Source organism: Nomascus leucogenys, chromosome 18 (assembly GCF_006542625.1).
Source record: "Nomascus leucogenys isolate Asia chromosome 18, Asia_NLE_v1, whole genome shotgun sequence".
Classification (NCBI taxonomy): Eukaryota; Metazoa; Chordata; class Mammalia; order Primates; family Hylobatidae; genus Nomascus; species Nomascus leucogenys.
Window position 1 is genome coordinate 86,149,971 of NC_044398.1, and position 27,469 is coordinate 86,177,439.

The 27,469-nt window shown below is 46.3% G+C and overlaps 1 protein-coding gene across 1 annotated transcript in view; it reads right to left on the reverse strand.

The window, feature by feature from the left end:
- Window positions 1-27,469, reverse strand: part of XYLT1 (xylosyltransferase 1) — a 371,622-nt gene that overhangs the window by 241,629 nt on the left and 102,524 nt on the right. Inside the window, exon 2 of the mRNA XM_012497124.2 lies at window positions 16,339-16,377. Coding sequence (XP_012352578.2) covers window positions 16,339-16,377 — 39 coding nt within the window. The remainder of the gene's footprint in view (window positions 1-16,338; window positions 16,378-27,469) is intronic.

Consider the following 27,469-nt stretch of genomic DNA (forward strand, 5'->3'; position numbering starts at 1 on the left):
TTTTTTGTAGAGATGGTCTTGTTATATTGTTCTGGCTGGTCTCAAACTCCTGGCCTCAAGCGATCCTTCCACCATGGCTTCCCAAAGTGTTGGCATTACAGGCATGAGCCAACATATCCACTGTGTTTGGCTTTTTAAATGAGAAGAGGAACAAGAGAGCGTTCTTCTGTACCTCATCACACCCGCACGCAACACTCGGCACATGCTATCTTGTTTGTAACTCCAGCTTACATGAGGTCACTTGGAAGCAAAAAATTAAAGCCCAGTGACATTTACGGGGAGGCGTTCAACCAGCAGACTTCACCTAAACGTCACCAGCTCCATTTCATTACAGTCAACGGGTATTGATTTTTATACATTCTCTGCATCCCATACTTGGTTAGGACAGTGGTTTTCAGCTCAGGGGTAATTTTGCTACCCAGAGATATTCAGCAATGTCCAGAGACATTTGTGAGACAACTGGAGTAGGGAGTGTCATTGATTTCTAGTGCGTACATGCCAGAGATGTTGCTAAACATTCTACAATGCAGAGAACAGCCTCACAACAAAGAATAATCCTGTCCCAGGCCAGGCGCCTATAATCCCAGCGCTTTGGGAGGCCGAGGCGGGCAGATCACAAGGTCAGGAGATTGAGACCATCCTGGCTAACACAGTGAAACCCCATCTCTACTAACAAATACAAAAAAAAAATTAGCTGGGCGTGGTGGTGGGCGCCTGTAGTCCCAGCTACTCAGGAGGCTGAGGCAGGAGAATTGCGTGAACCTGGGAGGTGGAGCTTGCAGTGAGCCGAGATCATGCCACTGCACTCCAGCCTGGGTGACAGAGGAGACTTCGTCTCAAAAATAATAATAATAATAATAATCCTGTCCCAAATGTCAGTAGTGCCCAGATCAAGTGACCCCGGGTTAGTCAGTCCACAGGGTGAACAAGGTTGCCCTGGGGAAGGGAGACCCTTACACACTGTAGTGAGGCTGGAGGGAGAACGGGGTTGATAAGATCTGGTACACCTTGGCGCTTCTGAGATGTGTCTTCACAGCCAATTGTCTAAGGATTCTTTTCTTTTTTTTTTTTTTTTTTTTTTTTTTTGAGACAAGGTCTCACTCTGTCACCCAGGCTGGAGTGCAGTGGTGTGATCTCAGCTCACTGCAACCTCTGCCTCCTGGGTTCAAGTGATTCTCCTGCCTCAGCCTCCCAAGTAGCTGGGACTACAGGCGTGTGCCACCACGTTTGGCTAATTTTTATATTTTTAGTAGAGACGGTGTTTCACCATGTTGGCCAGTCTGGTCTCAAACTCCTGGCCTCAAGTGATCTGCCTGCCTCAGCCTCCCAAAGTTCTAGGATTATACATAGGCATGAGCCACTGTGTCTGGCCTAACATAGGCAAATCCACTACCTGGCCATGTCTGAACATACCCCCGGCCAGAAAAGGAGCTTCCTCAGCCTGTGGGTGGCAGAGGTGAGACCCAAGGAGCCAGCTGTTGGCCCGTTTTTATTTCCTTAGAAGATGTCGCAGCCTCTGCTACTCTGACCACTCGGCATCCAGGCAGTTCTAGGCTTCACTCATGTGGTGACAACACAGTTCATCTCCGAACTGCACGCAGGCAAAAAATGTCCCAGCTTGCTCAAGAGACAAGCACCTCGCTTGGCTGCCAAAAACATTCTGGTATTTCAACTTGTGCTGCTTCCCTCTCTGCAAAGAGGAAACCAGCTACCTAAACAGAGGAGGGGGAACAGTCCAGATAGGGCACAAGGCAAATCCCTGCAGAGAATGCCAACGTCTTTGCCCTCTCTGTGGCACAGGGATGCAAGAGGCAGTGCATGGAGGCACGGAGGCTGGAGAGCCTCTGCTCCCCAAGCCTGCTACTTCCGCAAGAGAGACAAGGCAGGTGGTGACGAAGCTTGCATTCACAAGTGACAAGAGGGTATCTCCAGCTTATCCTCTTAGCAGTCCTCATGGCTGCTTTAACTAGTTGGGAAGCTGAAGCTTGGAAGCTAAAAGCCTTTCTGAAAGGTGATGCACTGAGCAAGTGAAAGAGTTGGGATTCAAATGTAGGACTATGAAAGTAATGCTAAGTGCTTAGGTGCCAGGCACTGTTCTGTTGCTTAATGCACGTTAACCCATCTGATCATCCCGACAAGTCTAGGAGGTGGCTACTGCTATTACTTCGACCATTTTTATTTATTTATTTTTTTTTTTTGAGACAGAGTCTCACTCTGTCACCCATGGTGGAGTACAGTGGCATGATCTCAGCTCACTGCAACCTCCATCTCCCAGGTTCAAGCGATTCTCCTGCGTCAGCCTCCCGAGTAGCTGGGACTATAGGCATGTGCCACCACACGTGGCAAATTTCTGTATTTTTAGTAAAGACGGGGTTTTGCCATGTTGGCCAGGCTGGTCTTGAACACCTGACCCCGGGTGATCCACCTGCCTTGGCCTCCCAAGAAACTGAGGCACAGAGGGATCGCTGGCATGTGGAAGGTCTCACAGCAGCTGAGTGGTGAGCCAGGGGGTCTGCTGAATAGACCATGACCTGCCCCCACGAGGCCAGTTCTCACCTCCCCAAGGGGCTGCTTGGGGTTACCAGGTCCAGACTGCCCTTGTTCACTTTGCAGGTGAGACCCTAGGAGGATCCAGAGCCCTGAGTGTGCAGGGGACAGAACAAACAATACCCAGGGGACTGTCACTGAGGTGAATGAGTGCAGCAGGCCAGGTGGGGACTTGTATGAACCAGTGGCCCCATCCTGAGGCCCCATCCAAAGGGGCAGCTGGTGGTCACCAGTCACTGATATCCAGTGGCTCAGAGTGGTTTTACCTACCAGTTTTTCAAAAATCTTCCAACCCCACTCTTCCCCTCTCTAAAAATTTAAAAACTTTAAAAATCTTCCTGAGGCCGAGTGTTTACATTGTAAAAGGAGAATGCTTTGAAATAATTCTTAAATTGATGGGATTTCCTGAAGAAAGTGAATTTTGAGGGCATAGGGGGATTTCAAAACCCTATGGAGACTCAGGAAATCCTAGCCCCTAAAAATTAGAGAGCCCTCAAAGTACATACTCCAAAGAACTTCCTGCCCTAAATCTAAAAGCTCATCCTACTCTCCCACCCCTGTGACTCCAGAAATGCTCTCCCTATCCAAACTCCTGTGGCCTTCTGATCAATTACCGGACCAGCTCCTCTCTCAGGTCCTGGGTTGGGAGCTTCTCACCAGCCTCAATGGCCTGCCCCATAACAGACATCATTTGCTCAAGGAACTACAACACGAAGAACTCAGGAAGCATTGCAATGAATGATCCATATCCTCATCTCTATGTCCTCAGAGAAAAACATGGACAACCTGCAAGGAATTCTGTAGTTACCTAGCTCGTCCCTGCATCCCATTCATATAGATGAGGATATGTAGGGTCGGCAAGTTTGTGGTGTTCATTCAGAAAAAGTAAAGCACCCACTGTATGCTAGATATTGCCCTGCATGTGCCCTGGGATTCAGTGGTGTATGGGATGGAAAAGATCCCTGCTTTCACAGAGCTAGCACTCTTGATGGGAAATGATTAATAAGTACATTTAAAAAGATAGTTACAGGCCGGGCAGAGTGGCTCACGCCTGTAATTCCAGCACTTTGGGAGGCCACGGCAGGTGGGTCACCTGAGGTCAGGAGTTCAAGACCAGCCTGACCAACATGGAGAAAGCCCATCTCTCCTAAAAATACAAAATTAGCCAGGTGTGGTGGTGCATGCCTGTAATCCCAGCTACTTGGGAGGCTGAGGCAGGAGAATCGCTTGAACACGGAAGGCAGAGGTTGTGGCGAGCTGAGATCAAGCCATTGCACCCCAGCCTGGGCAACAAGAGCAAAACTCCATCTCAAACAAAAGAAAAGAAAAAAAGATAGTTATAGGGCAACAAGCGAAACTCCATCCCAAAGAAAAGAAAAGAAAAAAAGATAGTTGTAGTTTGTGTTGGATGCTATAAAGGAATTAAACAGGAGCTAAGATAGGAGAGAGTAGGCCCCTTAAGTGAAGAGGTCAGAAAAGGCCTCTACACAGAGATGACATTTCAGCATGTAGGCAAAGAAGGAGCCAACTAGGCAACAAGTGAGGGAAGGGTGGACAGGCAAAGGAAACAGTAAGGGCAAAAAGCCTAGGGAAACAAAGGGCTTGACCTTTTCAATACATTTTAATAAACTTCAAGTTTTTATTTAATTGAAATTTAAGCTCATTCTAATAGTTTACTAGCAGTGATGGAACATGATGAAAAAGATCATGTCAGACCAAATTGTGCAGGATATGTATACACTACACATTTCACTGTGTGCATGAAGATGCCACAGGAAGACTTTCTGCAGGGCAAAGACATGATCCAGTTTACATTTTTAAAAGGTAAATCTATGTCTTTACAAGCTTTACCACTAGGTAATCTAAAAAGTAAGAACCAAGGACAGTTTCTCCCTCATACAAGTATCGCTGCTAATAAATTAAGAACTGACAAAATATCCCTATTTTGCAACCCTTAATGAATTAATAAAGTATTTAGCATAATGGCTACTAACATTACAAAAGGACATACAGCCAGACACATGATTTCTGATGGAAAAAAACATTACCACCTACAGAGCCACCTTAGCAGTTTTTACATGAAGAAATGTTACATTAACCACAAAAAAACCCCTATATAACTCGACTAGACAAAACAATGTGGTTTCTTCATCAAATAAAACGCAAAGGGAAAAAGGGAAGTAAGCAAGTGAGAAATTACTGAAAGAAAAACCCTGCATATTAAAAGAGACTCAAAGTCGTATTGACCAATGGCAATATGTGGACTTTATTGAGATCTTGATTCAAATAAAGTAACTATAAAAAATTATGAATTGTGAAAATTACATATTTATACAGTATTCAGAAATATACTTTTTGGATATTTAAAAAAAAAAAATCTTCCTGAGGCCAAAGGCAACCCTGGTGCAGGTCAGAGATGGCCACGAGGAGGCCCATGGCACAACTTTGAGTCCAGGGCCATGAAATGAGAAAGTCACCTCCTGCTCCCGTAACTGGTGCCTGATTCTAACTGGGCTAGTGAACATGGAGACTGGTCATCTGACCAAGAACTCTCTTTAAGCCCGTTTTATACTCAAAGTTCCTTCTTCTAGCATTGAGCTGGCTGGGTTTTTCCTTCTCAGGACAATAAAACTGCATTTCTGTCCTCGACCCCACCCATCTGGCACCTGCACCACAGCTAACTTCAGTTTTCCACCCAGTTCTCTTTTGTTCAGTGGAAAAAATGAGCTACAGTTCCCAGAAGAAAATGAGAACGGGGTTATTATTAATAAGATGCTCTTTTTCAGAAAGGCAGTTGAAGGCAGGGGGGAAGATCACATTGAGGGCAGAGCCAGGGCAGCCCCACTGCTACTCTCTCCTGGTCTGGAGAAGCAGCTCCACCCTGGCCCTCCCTGTTGGCTCTCAGAGGTACAAACCAGAGGTGGCGGCATTTCTAAGAAATCAGATTCAAATACTAGGACAGTTAACATTTCCTGGAGGCGTGACTGAGAACCAAGAATAGGTGATTTTATGAAGGCCTTACTTGCAGGCAGAAATAACCTGTCTTCTCTGTCTGTCTGTCTGTCTGCTCTGGGGGCTACAGGAAGGAGCTGAAGGCCTGTCTCTCACCTCTCCCTGCCCCACCATGCCCTAGACCTTAGTCCCTCCCCACTGAAGAATGCCTTTACCACCTTGGGACAGACGGAGGAGTTTGAATGAATGAGAATACTCCAAGCTGACCCCGCCTGGGTCATCTCTTCTCACACATGTGGCTCCTCCAGTGCTTTATTTAGCATGAGACTGTTTCAAATGTTTATTTTTGGCTCAGTTTTGGGGGTCAGTTTTCACAAATAGAATGACAGCTATGATCTTCTCTCTAAAAAAAAGAGCTCGTACAATCCACCGTTGGGCATTCAGCTTCAAGAGCTTCACTGTCCCATGGTCTCCATTCTGGGACCTCTTCTCCACTGGAAGACCCTCTCCTTTAATCAAAACATGACACAAGATGACAGTGACTCCCCATGGCCAGTCCCATTGGCAGTGCTGAGCCAGCGAGGCGGGGGCCCGGTCAGGGTCCCTGAAGGAAGGAGATGTTACTCTCCAAACCGAGGAGACTTTACGAAGAGATTCTTTATAAGGAAAACTAACAAGGGAGGTGCTATGCACCAGGGCTGGCAGCAGCCAGGAGCTGTCACCACCCTGGGGCCTGAAGGGGAGGGAGCAGTGTTCCTGGACCACAGAGACAGTAACTGCAGCCACGGGAGAGGGCAACCCCACACCAGCTGCGGCATTGCTAGGGGGACAGACACAGCCAACCCATGGAAACCCTCATCTCATCTCTTCCCACCTTCCTATATCCTACCAGTTCCTCTCCTTGGCCAAAGCAAAGAGAAGTCCTTGCTGATGAAGCCCATCAAGGTCAGCCTCTGGAGGCCCAGAGAAGAAAGGAGAGGGGTGGAGAATGGATCTGGGGCTGGGGGGTGCGGGGAGAGAAGACACCCAACATGTTTCATCTTGCTAACGCCCAACACGGAGACAGCAGGAGGAGGCAGAAAGAGGGCGGGCGGGGCTGTGGATCTTCCACACTGAGCCTCCACCTCCCACTATCCCTGAGCAGCAGAGGAATCCTGGTTTGCTACTAAGATGCTGAACGACTGGGCAAATTGTTCAGCAGCTCTGGGTCCTGGTTTCCTTCCATGTCAAGTATAAGGTGGAACCCAACAGGCCCTAAGGTGTGGGAGTCACAGTCAGCACTGCAGCAGAGGGAGGCCTAAGTGTGGGCCCTCTCAATGCCACTCCGGAACTCTGCGGTCTTGGACCAGGAACTGAGCCTCTCCATGCCTCAGTGTCTTCACCTGCAAAGGAAGGGTGTGAGAGCACCTTCCCCAAGGGCTGTTGTTATGAGGAAACGAGGTCACGCATATAAAGTGTTGAGCAACATCCCAGGCACACAGAAAACATGCGATCACCCCTCCAGCTCTCACGTTCCCCAAGTTTGGGCCTTGTCTATGGATTTTCACATCCCTCATACACCTGGACCTCCCTCGTGCTGCTATCTTTTGTGAAAGCAATTTTCTTCATTGAATGCTCCCATTAACTAGAACCTGCAAACCCAGCCTGAACATTCTAGCATTGAAACCTTCTCTTTTAAGCTCCGCGGTATGCACAGCCCTGCCCCCAAACCCCATGGAGAAGATTGCTTCAGCTTCAAAGATCTTGGTGCGTGTGCTATTTATGCCAAATGTTAGTGATGCCTCCTCGCTGAGCCTCCGGCTCGTAAGTCAATGCAAAACCAGCCACAATGCCTTGTCGCTCAGCGGCAGCACCACGGGCTTCTGCCTCAGTGCTTCAAGTGAATGGCAGTGGGGGGTGCCCTGAGAGAAGATGCGTGTGCTGGAAGGGAAATGTGAGCATGGCCTCCTCAAGGTGCCACTGCTGTGCTCACCGTCTGCAGGGCAAACCCTGCCACAGCCTGGGGCTTCAGCTACTCATCCTAGAATCCACTCTGTATGGACAGATGTTTCCAAGTCCATGTGCTCTGGATTGCCAAGTGAGTGATCTATAGCAAGCTAGATCTAATCTATATCCACATCTAATACATATCAAATGTCTGTATCAATAAATAGGTATCAAATCTCTATCTCAATTCTTTGTGTCAAATCTGTCTATATCTAATCTCTAATCTCTTTCTGTATCTTATTGCTATCTGTATCTATCTTGTAACATAGCAGGGAAGGAGACAGTATTTCATTTGTCACCCGGCTCTAGTTTAGGTTCTATCACCTACTGACTGTACAACTTCTAAAAGGAAACTTGGTCTCTCTGGCTTTAGTGGGCCCCTCTGTAAAATGGGGTTAAGGTTAGTAACTCCCGGGGTTATTTCGCAATATATGAAAGCTAAACTGCTAGGTTCAAATCTTGCTGCCTTTGCTACCTGTTGGGCAAGTAACTTAACCTCTTTGAGCCTCAGTTTCTCTTCTGTAAAACGGGGATGACAGTAATACTTCCCATATGAGATAGCTGTGAAATGCAAATGAGCAAATCCATGTAAAGAACTTAGAAGAGGGCCTCGCATGCAGTATAAATGCTTAATTCATGTTACATAAAAGTGCTAAATTTACGAATGCATGTCCAATGTACAGTTCCCATCTCAATGAAACATCTGTTCAGTGTATATAATCATTATTGACAAGAGTGATCTCTTTTTTTTTTAGATGGAGTCTTGCTCTGTCACCCAAGCTGGAGTGCAGTGGCACAATCTCAGCTCACTGCAAGCTCCACCTCCCGGGTTCACACCATTCTCCTGCCTCAGCCTCCCGAGTAGCTGTGACCACAGGCGACCGCCACCACGCCCAGCTAATTTTTTTGTATTTTTAGTAGAGATGGGGTTTCACTGTGTCGGCCAGAATGGTCTCGATCTCCTGACCTCATAATCTGCCTGCCTCGGCCTCCCAAAGTGCTGGGATTACAGGCGTGAGCCACCGTGCCCAGCCAAGAGTGATCAAAATTTTAAGTGTTCTGAGTTAAGGGCTTAAATTCAAACTTTCAGTGTCTTCAGTGAAGTCCACTTCCAACAAGAAGGGAGGAATGGTGATCTCAACACGATCTATTTTTTGAAATGGTGCATGTGGCTGCACTTTGGGGAACTTGCTGGCTATTTGCAGAATGTTGTATCACATCATTCACTCTGAGTCATACAGACTGGAAAGGATCCCACGGTCAGGGGACCGCAGATCCTCCCTGAGAACGACTCCATGCTCCAAGTCCAGTCCCTGTCCGTTGAGCCAAGTCTCTGCCGAGGCAGCGGTCTGGCTGGTCACCTCCCTGCCCCACCAGGGCTAACTAGAGAGGCAGCAAATCACAGCCAGAGGAAAAGATTATAGTAAAGCAATCTGGTCCCTCCCCAAACTAGCCTTCTCTGCCCCAGAGAGTTTCTTCTCCCATAAGGAGGCTGACCGGGAGGTGGGGGGGGGGGGGGCGGGGAAACATATGGGCTGAGAGGCAATTTAGTCTCACCATCCTCTCAACAGATGCTGGGCACCATAAGAATTAATGGGCTGGAGACTCAGGTAAGAGCCATTCAGAAGCTCCCTGATTACTCCAAAAACCACTCTCTGTGGAGGAAAAGGTTAATCGAAGCCCAGAGCCGGAAGAACGGAGAGGAGACAGCAATTGCTTTAATCCCGGGAGTGGGGAAGAACTTCACAAGAGAGAAGTTTGCACAAACGAGCCTGTGGTCTATCCCTGAAAGAAGAACCAGGCCTAAATATCAAGATATTTGAAAGATCTTCTCCATCAGTCCAGAGACCTTAGCAAATCCCTCTCCAAACCCCAGCCAAGTAGCTGGATTAAGAAAAAAAAAATTTTTTTTTAACTCTGCACATTCTTTGCACTATTAAGCCATAAATCTCTTAGGAAACCATCCCCTGATGAGGTTTCTTCTCCCATAATGATCCAACAGAACCCAGTTTTTAAACACATGATGCACATGTTCCTGTGTATCATGGGTCATTGTGTACCCAGAGTCAGTCACGTCAATGCAGGTCTGGACACATTAGAAGAGCAATATGTCAGCCAGGCACAGTGGCTCATGCCTGTAATCCCATCACTTTTGGAGGGCAAGATGGATGGATCACGAGGTCATGAGTTCGAGACCAGCCTGGCCGACATGGTGAAACTCCATTTCTACTAAAAATACAAAAATTAGTCAGGTGTAGTGTCACGCGCCTGTAATCCCAGCTACTCAGGAGACTGAGGCAGGAGAATTGCTTTAACCTGGGAGGCAGAGGTTGCGGTGAGCCAAGATCACACCATTGCATTCCAGCCTGGGTGACAGAGCGAGACTCTGTCTTAAAATAAACAAACAAACAAACAAATAAATAAATAAGATGAATGTGTCACAGCCTACAGCTGGCTAAAGTCTGAACTTAAAGCACAAAGGGTGATGTTTGAACATAAACAAGAGAACAAGGAAGTCGCAATTGTATGGCTGGAAGTGTCTTTGTAAAATAAACTGTCCTCAGAACAAATGAGGTTACTCCAGGGTTTTCTAACCTTGCCACTACTGACATTTGAGGCTTTTTTTTTTAGGGGGGGGGACTTTCCTGTGCATTATAGGATGTTTAGTAGCATCCCTGATCTCTACCCACTAGATGCCAGTAGCATCCTTCACCCCAAAGTTATAATAATCACAAATTTTGGGCCAGGTACAGTGGCTCATGCCTGTAATTCCAGTACTTTGCGAGGCTGAGGCAGGTGGATTGCTTTAGCCCTGAAGTTCAAGACCAGCCGGGGCAACATAGCAAAATCCCACCTCTACAAAAATTACAAAAATTAGCATGCACCTGTAGTCCCAACTACTTGGGAGGCTGAGGTGGGAGCCCAGGAGGTTGAAGCTGCAGTGAGCCGAGATGGAGTCACTGCACTTCCAGCCTGGTTGACAGAGTGACAGAACAAGACTATCAAAAAGAAAAGGAAAAAAGTCTCAGGTGATTGTCAAATGTCTCTTTGGTGGTCAAAATTGACCTAGTTGAAAACTACTGGTTTATACTGAAGTTTAAGTTCAGCTGAACGTCAGTCAGCTAATTAGCTATTAGCCAAATTTCAGACATCAGCCCCCAGCTCAGCATAACATTGCTAAGATCTAAAGTTCCTTCAGCCTGCCGCATGCTCACATCAGACATTAGTTTGACTGGATGGCCCTGAATTTAAGCCTCTCTCCTTCTCTCCTACCTCCTTAGTCCTTTTCTTTCTCCCCTGCCTGATAAAGTAATTCTTTATTCATCTTGACATTATAATGACACAAAAGCATTCAAGGAGCAAATGCCTTAATTGAATCTAAGAATAACTAGCATTATTTTTATAGGAACCCAGACATACTATGCAAAAAATTCAGAACTCTGTCATTGGGTCTTTTTGCAAGGTTAACTTTCAACTGGAAGCTCTTCAGCACATCTCACCTCCTGGGCTCAGAAGCTCAAACCTCACCTCTCCAGCTCAGATTCCCCACTACCTGGGAGATTTTGCAACCACCTCCACTCTACCCAGTCACTCTCTTACAAACATGTTTCCATCCACTTATTACTATCTGAAGTTACAGATGCATTTATTAATATCTATTTGTACCTTTTTCACCTGACTTTCCTAGAATGGATGCTTTCTAGGTAAGGAACCTTCTGTTTTTCTCTCGGCTGTATCTTTGGCATTTAGCACAAGGCCTTGTCTCCACATGGCCCAACAGTGATTTATGGAATAAGGAAATAGATGAATCCCTTTACATAGATATAATTTCTCAAGTATTAACTTCCTTTCACATCACTACTCATTTTCTACAGGAGCCTTGTTCACAATCATCATGGCCCAAGCATCACCTTTAAATCATGTGAATGTCATTCCCTTCCCTCTACCCCAAGTTAGCTGACCAAAGAAATTCAAGTATCTGGTTGGTTTTAAAAACCAAGAAGTTGGAAGTTTTCCTCCTGATGCCTTCGATCTCCAGGTCCTGAGAGGGATCTCAGCATAAACGAAGACCTGCTCCCCTCTAACTCTAGCTGAGTTCACAAATACCCAGATTGACAAATCTTGACTCTGCAAAAGAGCTCCTTTATTACATCTCCCAACGTAACTCAGTGTTTGAGTGGAGGCCATTAGCTAATTGACAGAGAGCCTGTTGAGGGTGGGGGGAGTGAGGGCAGGAGGAAGCAGAGACACTAAAATTAAGTGGCAAGAGACCTTGCCAGTTGGAGTGGATTCAGAAATGATCAACTGTCTTGGGGATCGACAAGAAACAGAGAATCAAGTAATAAGGATTCAAATTTATCAAAACACTATTGATGCGCAGGGACATGTTTTGCTTTTGTTCTTCTAAAATAAATTTTCATTCGGGTCCATTGCTTAAACCATTTTACCCCCAAGCCCTCTGACAAACTGTCAAAGATAACTCGATGCGCAAAGCACTGAATCTTTCTATCCATCTACCCATCATGCATCTCTCTACCCATATATCTAAGTACATCTGTGGATAGTTGTGCTAAGCACTGTCTATCTGTCCATCTGTCTATCTACGGACGTTGGATTGCATATACCAAGCCCATTTCTCCAGCTTTGTCTGAACATTAGCAAATCTTTCTACTAGTCAAGGCAACTTTATTTCCTTGCAAAACAGGAAAGCAGTTGAGAAGATAAGATTCTGATGTCATGCAACCCTGAGTCTAATGTGCATCAATACTATCTGCTTCCTTGTGACCCTGGGCAAGTTACTTAGCCTCTCTGACCCTTAGGTACCTCATGTAAATCAGGTATCACACAAACACCTGTGTAACTATGGCATTTGAGGATAAAGTGAGAGAAGTCAGTTCTTGGCAAATGGTAAATGTTAGTAAGAATGGAGATAAGAATAATGCCACCAAGCCACTCACTGAACTCTTCTATTTTTTTCATTTCTAGGTCACCTGATCCCCTGGCAATCACCATCTGGAGACCAGAGGAGCATTCACCACTGCAAGTCAGGGCTTCCTTGGTGCCTCCCCAGGGGCAGCCTGCTGACGGGGGAAGCTGACACCAGGGATTTAAACCTTCCTCGGCTTCCTCATTCTATTAATCTGGCCATTAAGCAGAGAGTCCTGCTGATGCCAACAGATGCAAAGCTCTGCTGTGCTAATGGCAAAGAGCATTAGGGGAGTCCTCAGCAACCAATCAATCCATCTCCCCCAACTCAGAACAGCACAGGGACAGATTAACCAAGCGATGGCTAAGGACCGTTGCACTTCACATGAGGGAGAGAGGGATGCGTGAAGGAAAGGGCCCCTGCACAGCCCAGTGTTCTAATGCAGGCCAGGTCTTGGGCAAGCAAAGCGGCTGATGCATTGTGCAAGGACACAGCTCTCGGTGAAATCTAACAGGCAGGCTAACCTGTGACAGCTGGGCTCAAGATGGAGCAAGCAATGCTGTCCTTAGAAGCCAAGTGCACTGGGGGAAAAGTGGGAACTGACCCAGGGCTCAGGGCACATCTGTCATCTAACCTCTGCAGAGTTGATTCGTCCAAGCTTGGCCACATCTGCCATCTTGTTCATGGCATATGGGTAACATTTGAGGCACTACTTCCTGCCAGAAAGGGACCTGACCCCCTTGTCTGACCTGCCTGCAGGCAGCTGAACAGGATCCCATCATTCACCTCATAATGGGCTGAGGCCCAGCACAAAGTCAGATCTGGCCACGGGCTTGTGCCAAGAGTCACAAAGAAACATTTGCACTTTGGTTGGGTTCCAACATCTCTTTAACATGGGAAATCAGAACTCGGGGAGTGAGAACAATATTCCCAGGCTGCCCAAAGACAGGGAACCAAATGAGACTGATGGAGCATTGTTTGCAGACAAATTGAAGCCCTTCCCCAGTGGCATAGCACAAATGCTGAGAGTCTACCTTGTGCCATTGCTGGCTGCAGATGGAGGCTCAGGTCCCTTGGGCTAACAGATTGGACTTTAAGAGTCATCACTGTGTAAGGAGCTGCTGCTGGAAGCCTCAGGTGCTGGCCAAAGCCAGTGGTCTGCAACTCCTCTTTCCCATGAGGGTTTTGAAGGGCTTATGGGGTGGTGTCCAGAGTGAAGGACACAGGAAGGTCAAAGACAGAACCATCCAGGGATTCTGCTGTTCCACTCCCAGGAGATAAGATTTGACATTCAGAGTTCCAGACACAGATGTTTGCCCATGGGTTTTCGTAAGTTTAATAGGGTATCCTTCTGGGGAAGGATAAGGAAGAGAAGGACCATCATTTTAAAAACACACCCTGGAAGTTCTCTCATAGTCCATGGGGTAGACTGGGGAGAGACACGTTTCCCAAAGGGTAGCACACACATCTCTGATAGGAAGTTTAGGTGACATCAGAGGGTGCCTAAAGGAACATTATTTTCACAGTTTAATATTTTAATGTTGTGCAAAAATATATAACTAGCACTTCAAACTTGTGGTTCCACGAATATTATTGCTTGAGACAGTGTTTTTCAGTCTCGACACCATTAGTATTTAGGGCTGGATCATTCTTTTTTGAGACTGAGTCTCACTCTGTCACCCAGGCTGGAATGCAGTGGCTCAATCTTGGCTCACTGCAGCCTCTACCTCCTGGGTTCATGTGATTCTCCTGCCTCAGCCTCCCAAGTAGCTGGGATTATGGGCACATACTACCATGCCTGGCTATGTTTTGTATTTTTTTTCAGTAGAGATGGGGTTTCACCATGTTGGCCAGGCTGGTCTCGAACTCCTAGGTGATCTGCCTACCTCAGCCTCCCAAAGTGCTGGGATACAGGCGTGAGCCACCGTGCCGGGTCCAGGACCAGATAATTCTTTCCACTGGGGAGCTGGCCTGTGTGTCGTAGGATATTTAACAGCAACCTGGGTCTCTACCTACTAGATGCCAGTTGTAAACCCCCCAACCAGAGGCCACCACCAAATGTCTTCAGACGTTGCCAAATAACCACTGGGAATCAAAACCACCCCCTGGTTTAGAACCATTAGATTAAGGTAAGTCTATTTCTGAAAGCAAGGTGAGTTACGTTAAGGAAAAATGTATTTTTAGGTGAGTTTATAGAATAGATGAAATTTACATAAGGCAAATATGGTCAAGGTGGTAAGTACAGACAAAACCAAGCCAGAGGACAGCCAAACAGGCAGAAGAAACTGAATTCTTTTCCTCCTCAAAGCTGCACCTTCTATACTTCCCTGCCAGCCCTGGTGCCTGGTCAGCCCTGGGGCCCCTGTGGCTACACCTGTGTGCCAGAGAATGCAAGGACAGAAAAGCACAAGGAAACAGTGAAGATCTGCTGGCCTTCCCCATCAGGGAGGAAGCAAGGAGGGTCTCCTCATTCCTCTTAGGAGAACCCAAGCAGAGATGCCAAGGAGAGGGCAAGGACCCAAGGTGGAGGGGGCAAAGGCCAGGGGAGCAGGTGATCTTTTCCGATGCACCCCAGAAACCCTTGAAACTTCTGAGCTGTCATTCAGCCTTGAAAGGTTCGAACAGGTTTGACTGTGTCTGACACTTGCAAGCTATTCACTGTGGGGCTCTGAATGAGGCCTGTCCTGTCCATCTTCTCTCTTTACTGTCAGCAAAACCCAAAGAGCTAAGGAAATGATTAATCCAAAGATAAGAAACATCCCCTTAAGATCCAGCAGGAAAGGTAACAGTTCTATTGGTTTAAAAAGCTAGCACTTGCCAGACACGGTGGCTCATGCCTGTAATCCCAGCACTTTGGTAGGCCAAGGTAGGCGGATCACAAGGTCAGGAGATCGAGACCATCCTGGCTAACATGGTGAAACCCCGTCTCTACTAAAAATACAAAAAAAATTAGCCGGGCGTGGCAGCATGCGCCTGTAGTCCCAGCTGCTGGGGAGGCTGAGACAGAAGAATGGCGTGAACCCGGGGAGGCGGAGCTTGCAGTGAGCCAAGATCGTGCCACTGCACTCCAGCCTGGGCAACAGAGACTCCATCTCAAAAAAAAAAAAAAAAAAAAGCTACCACTCACAAGCACTTAGCACGTACCCCAGACTTTATAAACATCATTTCCTGTGACCCTCACCCACAACTCTGCAAGGTGGGCACTATCATTGGGATGACGTTTCAGATGGGAAGACACTGGCTTAGACATTATGTGGCTCCATGAACGTCGCAGGGCTAGAAGACACAGAGGTGGAATTCCACCTGGCTCTGTTGAACTCCAAAGCCTACACTCATAGCTGCTGCACTGTCCTAGCTCCCAGGAAGGCAGAAAGCAGACAGTCACGGCTGTGCCCTCCCTTACAAGACCCGCTGGTCATCCTCCTCCCCACATGGAAACGCCACTGCAATCACAATTCCTCAGAATGGCCCAACACGCAAGCCGGTGAAAGGATGCAACTTCCTTCCGTATGCTGCCCTCACTGCCAAGGAATAAAAGTCCTCCAAGCTCAGGCATCAAAGAGTAGCATCTTCTCACTTCGTGGCTCTCCTCTGTCTCCTCTCTCCTTTGCATGAACCTCTGCATGATGGTTGGGCAGGAGCGAAGGACAGAGGAAAACTCAAAAGAAATGATTATGGTTCTTGCCACAGGTGGGAGGGGCATCAGACACCTGGGTGCGAATGTGCACCCATGCACACCCACACCACTGCACACACGGGTACAGTATATGCCAGTGTGTATACATACACGTGTAGGCACACACACATCCAAATGGGACAAGGGGCAGCCATGGGCCTGTCCAGCCTTTCGGAGCCATGGGACAAGTCCCCTCGGGAGCTGGAATATCAAGGCTGAGATAAGTGGCCAAGACAGGAAAGGTACTTACCTGAGTTTCCAGGGTGATAAGCGGACTTGGGTGTGGATCCTGTGGGACGAAAGGAGAAAATGCACATGAGGAGTGGAAAAAAGTTAACTTACTACCCCAGCATCATTTTCTTTTTTTTTTCTTTTTTTTTCTTTCTTTTTTTTTTTTAAAGAGACAGGGTCTTGCTTTGTTGCCCAGGCTAGAGAGCAGTGGCATGATCATAGCTCACTGCAGCCTCGACCTCCAGGGCTCAAGTGATCCTCCCACCTCAGCCTCCCAAGTAGCTATGACTACAGGCATGCACTATCACGCCAGGCTTTTTTTAAAAATTATTTTTGTAGAGACAGGGTCTCGCTATGTTTCCCAGGCTGTTCTCCAACACTTTGGCCTCAATGATCCTCCCACTTCGGCCACCCAAAGTGCTGGGATTATAAGCGTGAGCCACCACGCCAAGCTCCCGGCATCATTTTCAAACAAAGCTTGATTTCCCCAGTGCTCAAGCCACCCCACGGGGAGGGCAGCCCAACCTGTGTCTTCCATTCTACAGAGACGTCAGGACAGCTTGGCCCAGTCTGCAGGCCGCCCCGACACTTCCTCTCACGCACAAGTGATGAAAGAGGCTCAAGTTTTTGTGAAGGAAATGCCCACATGGAGATCACACAAAACAACAAAATGTAAAGAAAAAAGAAACAAGGCACCCTTGCCAAATAGCTCAACGTGCATACAAACCCTCTATAAGGAGAGTATGGCTCCATAAGAGGATTAGGAATAAACCAGAAAGAATATAAAGTCCTGACTAGGGACAAGGCCATCAACAATTTGTGTCTGATCTTGGAAAGAACAAGGGAAGGAATGAGAGCGAGCAGCTTAATTTCTGGTTTGAGGAGCACATTCCAATGGGCTGGGGAAGGTCTTTTTTTAGGATAGAGAAGGCCAGAGAAATGTCCTATTCATTCACTCTCTACAAAAGCCGATTGACTGGGAATGCTTGGTGGTACTGTCTTGGGTCATTAAGCATGAACCCTTTGGGTTGGAGGAGAGACAGGGAGGGTACAGGAGGAGGAAAAGACTGATGGCAGGAGGTGGTGGTGTCCAGTGAGTGGTTTCCAAAGAAAACAGGAAACCCGGCACATGAAGGCTATTTCTGTCTATACCACATCTGCTCTGAACTTAATCATCTTGGATTTATAATTCTGGGAAAAACAACCTCAAGCTTCCTCCGATAGAGATTGGGCATGATTTTAGGGCCCTGAAGTACACATCCAGTTAGAAGCTTTGCTTTCTCTTCGCAGATTTTCCACCACGGGGTTTTAGGAAGCCATGCAAATTAGCACCAGCCCACTGTCCCATACTGCGAACAAGAAGGAAATGCAGAGAAATTGGAACTTTCTAAACTCCTTCTCTAGGTGAGCTGCCATTCACTGTCTTGATGACTGTTCTATGGTATCTTTGTAATGATGCCCCATTCTGAGGAGTGTAAGAGGCACGAGCTCAGAAACATGGTGAGCTCTGCTCAGCTCTGTCCTTTAAGAAGAGGAATTCGTCGTCCCCCAACTCCAATTCTGAGTCCAACTCCCAGTAATTCTCCATTGCTGTAACTGAAAGGAAACTGCCAAGAGAACATCCCACTCTAATTCTCACATTCCCCCAGGCATTGAGTCTTCCTCATACCCAGGAAAACATGGAGGGGAACATGTTCTCCCCGTCTCCCCACATTGCAGCCTTGACCTATAAAGGAATCTGGGGAAGTCATGAAGGAGCTGTTTTGGGCCTGTCTCTTCAAATCCTTACTGATTCCTTCCCAGGGGTGAAGAAGTGGCAGCTAGGATTGGTAAAACCCGACATTTATAGAGCAACTTTCTTTTGATCAGGCAGGTTTTGTATCACTTGCATGCAGAAAGAGTCTACTCTGTACTTCCTGTTTCCCTGTGTTGGGGCAGGACCCATTTTTGTCTTTGGGAAGCAAGACCATCCTCCTGGTCTGTGGGTGGCAGCATGAGTCAGACCTGGTGCGTGCTTAGTGGGCGAAAGCATACAACATCTGCTGTTCAGGTCAGAGTAGTCTGTGTCTGTCTGTCCATTCAGATCTTACCACCTCGATTTTGATTATAAGATAAGAAGCTGCATCTCAGCCTCAAAATTAGCCTCAATCTCCAAGCCAAGTCCTAGCAAAGCACCAGACTGGGGTGTTGGGTGCATGCCCAGATTAATTAAGCTGTACTTCACAGACCATTTGGCTATTGTCTGAGACTTATGCTTCATTGCTTAGAATCTCCAAGAGGTTGAAGAGGGGAGAATGCCATCCTGACCCCTAAAAGCAGCTCCAATGGACAAGACTTTCCTTGGGAAGTCACCGGAAATCTCTGTCAACTGTGTTGACAAAATCAAGAGCCTGATCTCTAGACACAGTGAAGCATCAGCTCTCTATTTGATGTTCCAAAATCAGAGACCTTATAAGTGCATGGTCAGGGATCCAAGATTAAGAAGATTCTAGAAAGCAAAAGCACAAATGCTACCTATTTAGCATCTTCATTAACTAACCGGGAAGAAGATAAAGTCCTCACAAGGGGCCACATCATTAATACTTGGGTTTCACTTGCCAACATTATTATGCTCTCCTCCCTCTGCGCACTCTGGAAATGGAAGACTCTCCCTAAAGAGCCTCAGTCCAGAGGATTCAAGGTATGACTATATATCTGTGAGGTCTCGCTTTCAGCAACATCCTCCTTAATTGGAAAGGCTAACGAAGTGGAACCAGGTCAATGAGGCTGTCTGCCTAATCCATCGTATCTGTCTAAATTGGGACTCTTTGGTTTACAGTAGAGTAAATTCCTGTCCATCAGAGGAAAGCCTCTTGGAGACCAAAGGGGAATTTGCAGTGTGCGTGCATGCTACAGTGGAGTGCTTTTAGAATCTTAATTCAGGTAGCAGTAACCATGGAACCGCCTACAACAAGGAAAGCCCTTTCCTATCATCTATTGCAATGGCTCAGTTGGGGAAGTCAAATGGGGAACCAGGTGCACTGAATTGGTGGCCCTCATTTGTCACAGCTCCTAGATCCATGCCCTGTGGTCATGTGACTCAGCAGTTCTTTACTGTGTGCCTCTCCAGCCCTTAAGCTTGGGTTTGCCCATTTGACTGCTTTGCCCAATGGGAGGTTAGTAGATGTGGCATAAGCACAAGCTTGAAATATGCTTAGGTGATGAAGTGTCACCTACTGTGTTTTTGCCATTGCTACAAGAGATCATGTCCCCATTACCTTGCTGGTCCAAGGAGGATGCCAGACACGTGAAACAGACCTGTACACAATCTACAGCCTGGAGCCACGCCCAGCCTAGATCAGCCGACCCCCTGCCAACACACAGAAAATATATGCTTGTTGTTTCAAGCCACTGAGTTTTGAAGTCATTTGTTATACAGCATTATTGTGGCAGTAACTGATATACTTTCTAAACACTGACCTCGATCAATCAAAAAGTGTTGTCACAAACACTCACAGACTCAGAACCTAAATAATACATGCTCTTTCTCTAAGTCTGCAAATGCATCCCAGGAACCTGAAATAACTACAGCTAATAGCAATCATTTATAGAGGGCCTCCTAGGTGCCAGGCCCTGTGTGCTAGCTGTACCATTACATCAAGCAAGGAAATAAGTGACCATCACGATCTTGCATGCCTCTGAATTAGCCTTCAATCCTGTGTGCCCAATATACCAGTCCTTCTGAATTTATTATTTAGATACCAACACAATATGACAGGAAATGATTACTCAGAATCCTTTTGCCTGAAAATACATAGTTTTCATTCCTTTGGTTTATTCTTAACTTTGTCCTATGGGCACGTTACTTGCCTGAGGTTCTGAACAGTTGAATACTAGCAATAAATGACATTTGTTAAGTTCTCACTATGTTCCAGGCACTGGGCTTAACTTCTATGTATGTATCATTTCGTTTACCCCTGTAATAACCCTAAGAGGTAGATACTATCATTATCACTATCATTAGTATAGAGATGGAGAAACTGATGACCAGAGAGACTGGTAACCTGTCCGAGTCACACAGATGCTGTTGAAAGCCTGGATTTGATCCCAGCATCTTACACTAGAGAACACTGGGTTCCACTCTTTCACAAGAGCTCTGTTGGAAAATACATTATTACTTTAGACAAAATAATCCTACAATTTTTGGATAATGTCTATTAAAATCAAGAATACTTATAGCAAATAAGCAGTACCACCTTAACAAATACCGGAATCTTTTTTTTACCATCTGTCTTTTTTAAAAAGGTAGTGGACATGGTTGATAGAAATTAGCACACATATCGTGACTAGAAACAAAACAGTCACTTTGCCACAGCAAGGAACCGTGTAAAGTTAGCTAAATCAATCCACACGTGTTTACTAAGTTCCGATTCAGTAGCTAGCTCTATGCATGGCAGGCACCATGAGGGAGACAGAAATGAGTTTAAAGTGACTCTGTGTACACTGCTATCCCCAAAGCTAACTGTTTAAATAAGAGGCAGGAGCCTGATTACAGGTCTTAGAGCAATGAAACTTGTCTACACCTCAAAAGTCTTGCTTGTAAGACCAAGACGCCAGGCTCAAGGCCAAAGGCGTAATTTTAACAAGCAATTAAGCCCCAACAAAGAAAGTAGAGAGAGGAGGAGGACTTTGTTCGTTATCATTCCACACATGCATCAAACCTATCTGGCTCTCCTGGCAGATTCTGAGCCCTGAGCTAAGCCTCAGCCATTGGAAAGTGTGTTCTCTTCCTTTGCTTTGAGGACGTTCAGAAGACAGCACTTGTTCTTCGGTGTTAGGCAATGACATTGGTGTAGAGATAACGACCCTGGGACTCATGCTTTCAGAGCCAGATATTTCCATGAAGCCCACCGAATCAACAACATAGACAATGGACATTCACATGCCACCTTCTTCCACAGACGCTCCCAGGGAACACTTCAGAAGGCTGGCTTGGTGCTTTCTCTCCACCAAAAGCCCTCTAATTAAGGCCAGAACTGGGAATCGTCCACCATCGAAAGATGGTGTCTCACTGTCACTCATCATTCAACCACCAGATAACTTGGAAAATCTAAGAAACTCTTCTTGGGATTGCAGATCACAGTGAATGAAAACTCACTCATGACTTGAGCCTGCTGGAGAACGTCCAGCTCTAACTAAGTCTGAATGCCCAGCCAGAAACCTAAAGGGACACTGTCACTTAGCTGCAGGCCTGGTGCAGGACAAAGATGAATTGTTCAGTGGGAAAAGAGTGCAGGTTTAGGGGTCACCCCAAGGTTCAAACCACACATAACCACTGTATTTGTTTGCTAGGGCTGCTATAATAATACACAGGCGAGGCGGCTTAAACAACAGAGATTTATCTTTTCACAGTTCTGGAGGTTGAAAGTCCAAGGTCAAGGTGTCTGCAGGTCTGGCTTCTGAGGTCTGATTCTCCTTTTACCTTGTAGAGATGGTGGCCTTCTCACTGTTTCCTCACACAGCCTTTTCTCTATGCATCCCTGGTATCTATGTGTCAAAATTTCCTCTTCTTTTTGGGGGGGCAGAAATGGAGTCTCATTCTGTGGCCCAGACCGGAGTGCAGTCACACAATCCAAGCTCACTGCAACCTCCGCCTCCTGGGTTCAAGTGATTCCCCTGCCTCAGCCTCCCAAGTAGCTGGGACTACAAGTGGTTGCCACCATGCCCAGCTAATTTTTTAGAATATTTTTAGTAGACATGGGGTTTCACCATGTTGGCCAGGCTGGTCTTGAACTCCTGATCTCAAGTGATCCACCTGCTTCAGCCTCCCAAAGTGCCGGGACTACAGCTGTGCACCACCATGCCAGGCTAATTTTTGTATTTTTAGTAGAGATGGGCTTTCGCCACATTGGCCAGGCTGGTCTCGAACTCCTGACCTCAGGTGATCTGCCTGCCTCACCCTCCCAAAGTGCTGGGATTAAAGGCATGAGCCACCAAGACTGGCTCAAATTTCCTTTTCTTATAAACAAACCAGTCAGATTGGATGAGGGCCCCATTAATTTAATGTAATCACCTCGGTAAAGGCCTTATCTCCAAATAGTCACATTCTGAGGTATTGGGGGAGGAAGGGTTTCAACAGATGAAATTAGGGTGGGGGTACAATTCAGTCCATAACAACTACCTAGCACCACTTGTGACCTTGGGCAAAGTCCTTAGCTTCTGTGAGCTTTATTTTTCTCACTGACCCCACGTAAACAGGCAGGATTATACTTGCCAACAGAGCTACTGTAACAAAGTGGAAAACAGATTTTCTGGGACCTTTTTATAAGGGACACTATTAATAATTATACAAGCTTAACAGGTATAAACCCCGACTGTCCCAGGAAACCCTAAGATAGTCTCCTCCTTGTCTTGAACACGGCATACCACTGACATCATGAGTTGTCGCGAACATTAAATAAAAATAGATACTGTACATAGTTACAACCTCAAAAATGATCTTCTCTTTGATTTCTTCCTCCAGGCTTACAAAGGCTGAGACATATCCCTCTATACTCAACCCTACTAAACCACAAGTCTTCTGAACTGCAAGTTACCGTAGACACGAGTGCAACCCATGTCACGTGACGGCAGTGAAATGAGCAAATTTAGCTAATTCATTTTGAATGCTTACTTTGTGCCAAGCATATGAAATTCCTGCAACGCTGCCAAGGGAGGTATCATGATCCCCATTTTATAGATCAGATAACTGATACTCTCAGAGAATAATTTGCTCAAAAACACAGGGCTAATCAGGAATGGTGCCAGGAGCAGTAAGCAAGTTTGTAAGTTGCCAGAAACTAGTCTTTAACCAATATCCTGGTGTTAATCGAAAGTATGAACTTACTGAATCAGAATCTCTGGGCAAGGGTCCAAGGAATCTACATTTTTATTAAACACCTTTGGGGGATTCTTATGTACGCTGAACCGGAGAGACTCTACATGATACCTAAACTCTACCATGTGTAATGCAAGACTGAAAAAGCTTCCAAAGTGACAAAGAATACGATTCCTGCCTCGGATCCCCAGCCAGCCATCAAGTGTTGGATGCATGCATGAAACTCTTAAGAGTGTTGGTGTTCATGCTGTGCATCCCCAAGAAATTTCCAGGATGGGTGCAAAGTGTTCCCTTCTCCCCACTTTGGTGAAGGGATCTGCCTTGCCCTAAAAACCTGGCTACCACCCTCCACTTTCCAGCATTTCCTCCTTAGGGAAGTGGGAGTCTTTTTCAACTCCTCCTTCTTAGGGTCTCATTGCAGCAACCAAGGTGTTGCATAATGGGGCTTTCTCTTCAGATGTCCCCATGGGATTTCACAGTGGCTTCTAAGACGAAGGCTGGGCACGTGCAGGGCAGGCGGCATGGGGTGATGAGGGAGGGATGCCAGTGATACAGAGGTGTCCTTGTTCTCTAAAAAAGACTGCATTTGGAATGTGAATGCAGGCCAGAATCGCACAGCCCTCACCTTGTTGGAAAATGTGAACTCACCTTTAAATAGGGCTCAGGGGAGAAAACAGAAACCCCACAGAGAGAACAAGGGGATTCTCAATGTTTTACAGAAACGTTGGCAGTTAAAACTGGGTGTATTGCGCGCTCTCTTTTTCTCTTTTGTATTAAAAGTTTAAAAAGCTGGTCTTTTTGCTATCCTACATTCATTCAATATTTTTTAGCCCAGGCCCCAGAAATGAGCAGTAGAACCTTAAAATGAGGCTTAGGCCCTTGGAGATGGTAATTCATCACCCACAGCCTTGGAAGACAGAGAAACCACAGACTCATGGAAACTCCGGAATTACCTTAATGCTTCTCCAGCTTGGTATGTGTATCCTTGAGCACAAACGGTTATCAAAAATCTAAACTCCTGTATATAATACTTTGTTCTGTGTACGCCTCAAGAGGTTTTGTAATTCTTTGAAGAGTACACAGAATTACCATCTTAGAATTACAAGGTTTTGAAGAAACCTACCTGAAAAGATTAGAGGTTTGAGCTACAGAGTGTTAAGACAAGAATGCCCAACTGGTGGCCTGTGGATGCTTCAAGCTGGTTTGCTTTTTTTTTTTTTGGCCTGCAGCCTTGATGAAATACTTGAAATCATTGCCAATGTTTTAAAACCAGGATACTTCACATGCAAATCTAGATTTCTCACGTCTCCTCTAAGAACAGAAGATTTAGCAACAGTGGATGTGTATTCTTGCAAGAAAACAGCTCCAGACTGAGTAGCTGGCCTGGCTACTGTGAACAGAAGAATTTATCACCCCCATATTAATGCAAATTGCCTAAGGTCACATACCTAGTCAATATTGACAATAATCAAAATACCAGCTAACATTGTTCTCACACTGAATGCCAGGTATTACTGTAAGGGGTTTGTAAATACTATCTTATTTAAATTTTACAACTGGCTGGGTGTGGTGGCTCACGCCTGTAATCCGTGGAGGCCAAGGCTGGTGGATCACTTGCGGTCAGTGGGTCAAGACTGGCCTGATCAATATGGTGAAACCCCACCTCTACTAAAAATATAAAACTTAGCTGGGCGTGTTGGTGCACACCTGTAGTCCCAGCTACCCGGGAGGCTGAGGCATGAGAATAGCTTGAACCCTGGGGGCAGAGGCTGCAGTGAGCCGAGATTGTGCCACTGCACTCCAGCCTGGGTGACAGACAGAGACCGTGTCTTAAAATAAACAAACAAACCTTACAACAACTCTAGGAGGCAGGCATCAAAAGCCCCATTTTAGAAATGGTGCAATTGAGGCTCAAAGGAGAAGTAATTTTTTCAAAGTCGTTCATTAGTGGGTAGTGAAGCCAGGATTTGAAACAGGGCATCCTTTTGGACCACTAAGCTACACTGTTTCCCAGTGGTACAACCGCATCTTGAATTGGAATCATTAAACCACAGTTCACGGTTCTATCAGCATCTGGCACTAAGAAGCCATAAGGAATACGGAATTGGATCAGATGCTCCTCATGCTAGATGTTCTCATTTCCTTGCTGCGAGGCTTCAGGTTGACTACTTTGCTTTTTCCAGTGGTTACTGGCAATAATAATCACCATCATCATCTCACAGTCAATGTGGAGCACTGACTGAGATGTTCTACCAGAGCCTGGCTCAGTCCTGACAGAGTGGGTGGGCCACCAATGTTAGTTCCTCTTAGAAGACAATTGGCGACACTTTACAGTGTTTTGCTTTTCACAGCTCAGAGGCATTTCAGACCATAAACAAGACCTGCCACGTGCCAAGAAGGCAGCCTTTACCCGACAATGCCCAGACAGGAAGTGCTGGCTAAATCCCACCATGCTGCAAATCTTTCTAAAGGTGGCCACCCAGGCTGTGTTTGAACACACATCTTCCTGGAGCTGGGAACACAAGCCACATCTGTACTTCATCCCGATAATTAGCTTTTCCCAGGCACAGGCCACAGCACCTACCAATTTTGCACCCACTTGCTGTGGTCACCAAGATGGCAGGTGGCCCAACTGGAACCAATACTGCCAAATGTCCCACAGACATTATCTGGAGTTCCAATGATACTATGTGACTTCTGGGACTGCTGGGTGAGTTCCCTGTTCCACAGGAAAACAGTTTAGATTTGAGCTCCAGAATCCAAAATCGTGAGTTCAAGAAAAGCACTTAGAGGTGTAGACCAGGTATGCAGCGACTTCACAGTAAGTTGCCCGAGGCAGCTGTTACTAAGCAGTCCACCTGGCCTCAAACACTCAATACGGCCCGAGGAGCAGATATTATTAACAGATTCCAGTTTCCCTAGATGTCCGTCCTTGACCGGAATCAAACTCATCACTGTCTGGTGAGGCATGGGAGATCCAGGAGGAAAGGCCTATTTCTTAAGGGCCACACACAGTTTGGATTAAAATTCAGTGTCGAATTTCAGTTTTTTGATACCAAATCTGGAGTTCATCCCATTTTGCCAAAATAAATTTCTATACACATCCCTCCCTGCTTTTCTTCACTTCCTCCTCTTTTGCTCCTTCACAAGAGCCTCTGACCAGGACATCTTTTGTTCGAAGATTCAGGAAAACTGTGATTCAGCAGTGCTTCGCGTCTGGAATGTCTCCAAGAGGCCACACACAGAACTGCCGACACAAACCAAGGCGGGCAGAAAAAATGATCCCAGGAGGTGGGGAGTGGAGGGCTTTGCAGTCCCAGGCTACAGCTCAGGATGTGGAGCTGCCTTCCTAGGCCAGAAGAGAGACGCTGAGAACACCTGGCTGGAAGGTGGCCCTGCAGGGGACAGATCGGCCTTCTACATTTAGAGTCAGGATAGAGTCAGAAAGCCTCAGCAGGGGAGGGACTCTGCCTGCAGCCTGTCCCCTCAACCTCCTCTAATATTTCTTAATGAAACGATAGTGACAATGAAGATGACAGCCTTGATGACAGTGCCCAGTAGACCACTATCATTGGTTAAGTCCTTATGAGATACCATAATTAACCATTTATGGGCATTACTTCAATAAACCCACATTCTATCTTCATGAAGTGGCTGTTCCCAGAAGGCCATAAAGACTGGAAAGATAGATTTTTTTTTTTTTGGTTTTTACTTTAAAAAAAAAAAAAAGACAGGGTCTTGCTCTGTTGCCCAGATTGGAGTGCAGTGATGTAATCATGGCTCACCACAGCCTCGAACTTCTGGGCTCAAGCAATCCTTCCACCTCACCCTCCCAAGTAGCTGGGACTACAGGCCTGTGCCACCATGCCTGGCTAATATTTCATTTTTTGTAGAGATGGGGTCTTCCTATGTTGCCCAGGCTGGTCTTGAACTCCTGGTCTCAAGTGATCCTACTGCCTTGGCCTCCCAAAGTGCTGGAATTACAGGCATGAGTCAATGTGCCCAGTTTGCTTTTTCTCGATGACGTTACATATTTCCTTGTTCCTGGATTATGAATACCCTGTAGTGATGTTCTTAATTTATATAGGAGGAAACTGAGGCTCAGAGAGTTTCAAGACTTGGTCAAAAGCCACAGAGCCAGGCCCATTTAACCTTAATATCTTCAGAGAAGTTTTTAAAAAAAAAAAAAGAAAAAAGGTAACCAAAACGCTTGGATGTGGTATGGTGTGACCTGCATGGTGCACAAAAACACCTTTTTTTTTTTTTTTTTTTTAGATGGAGTTTCACTCGTCGC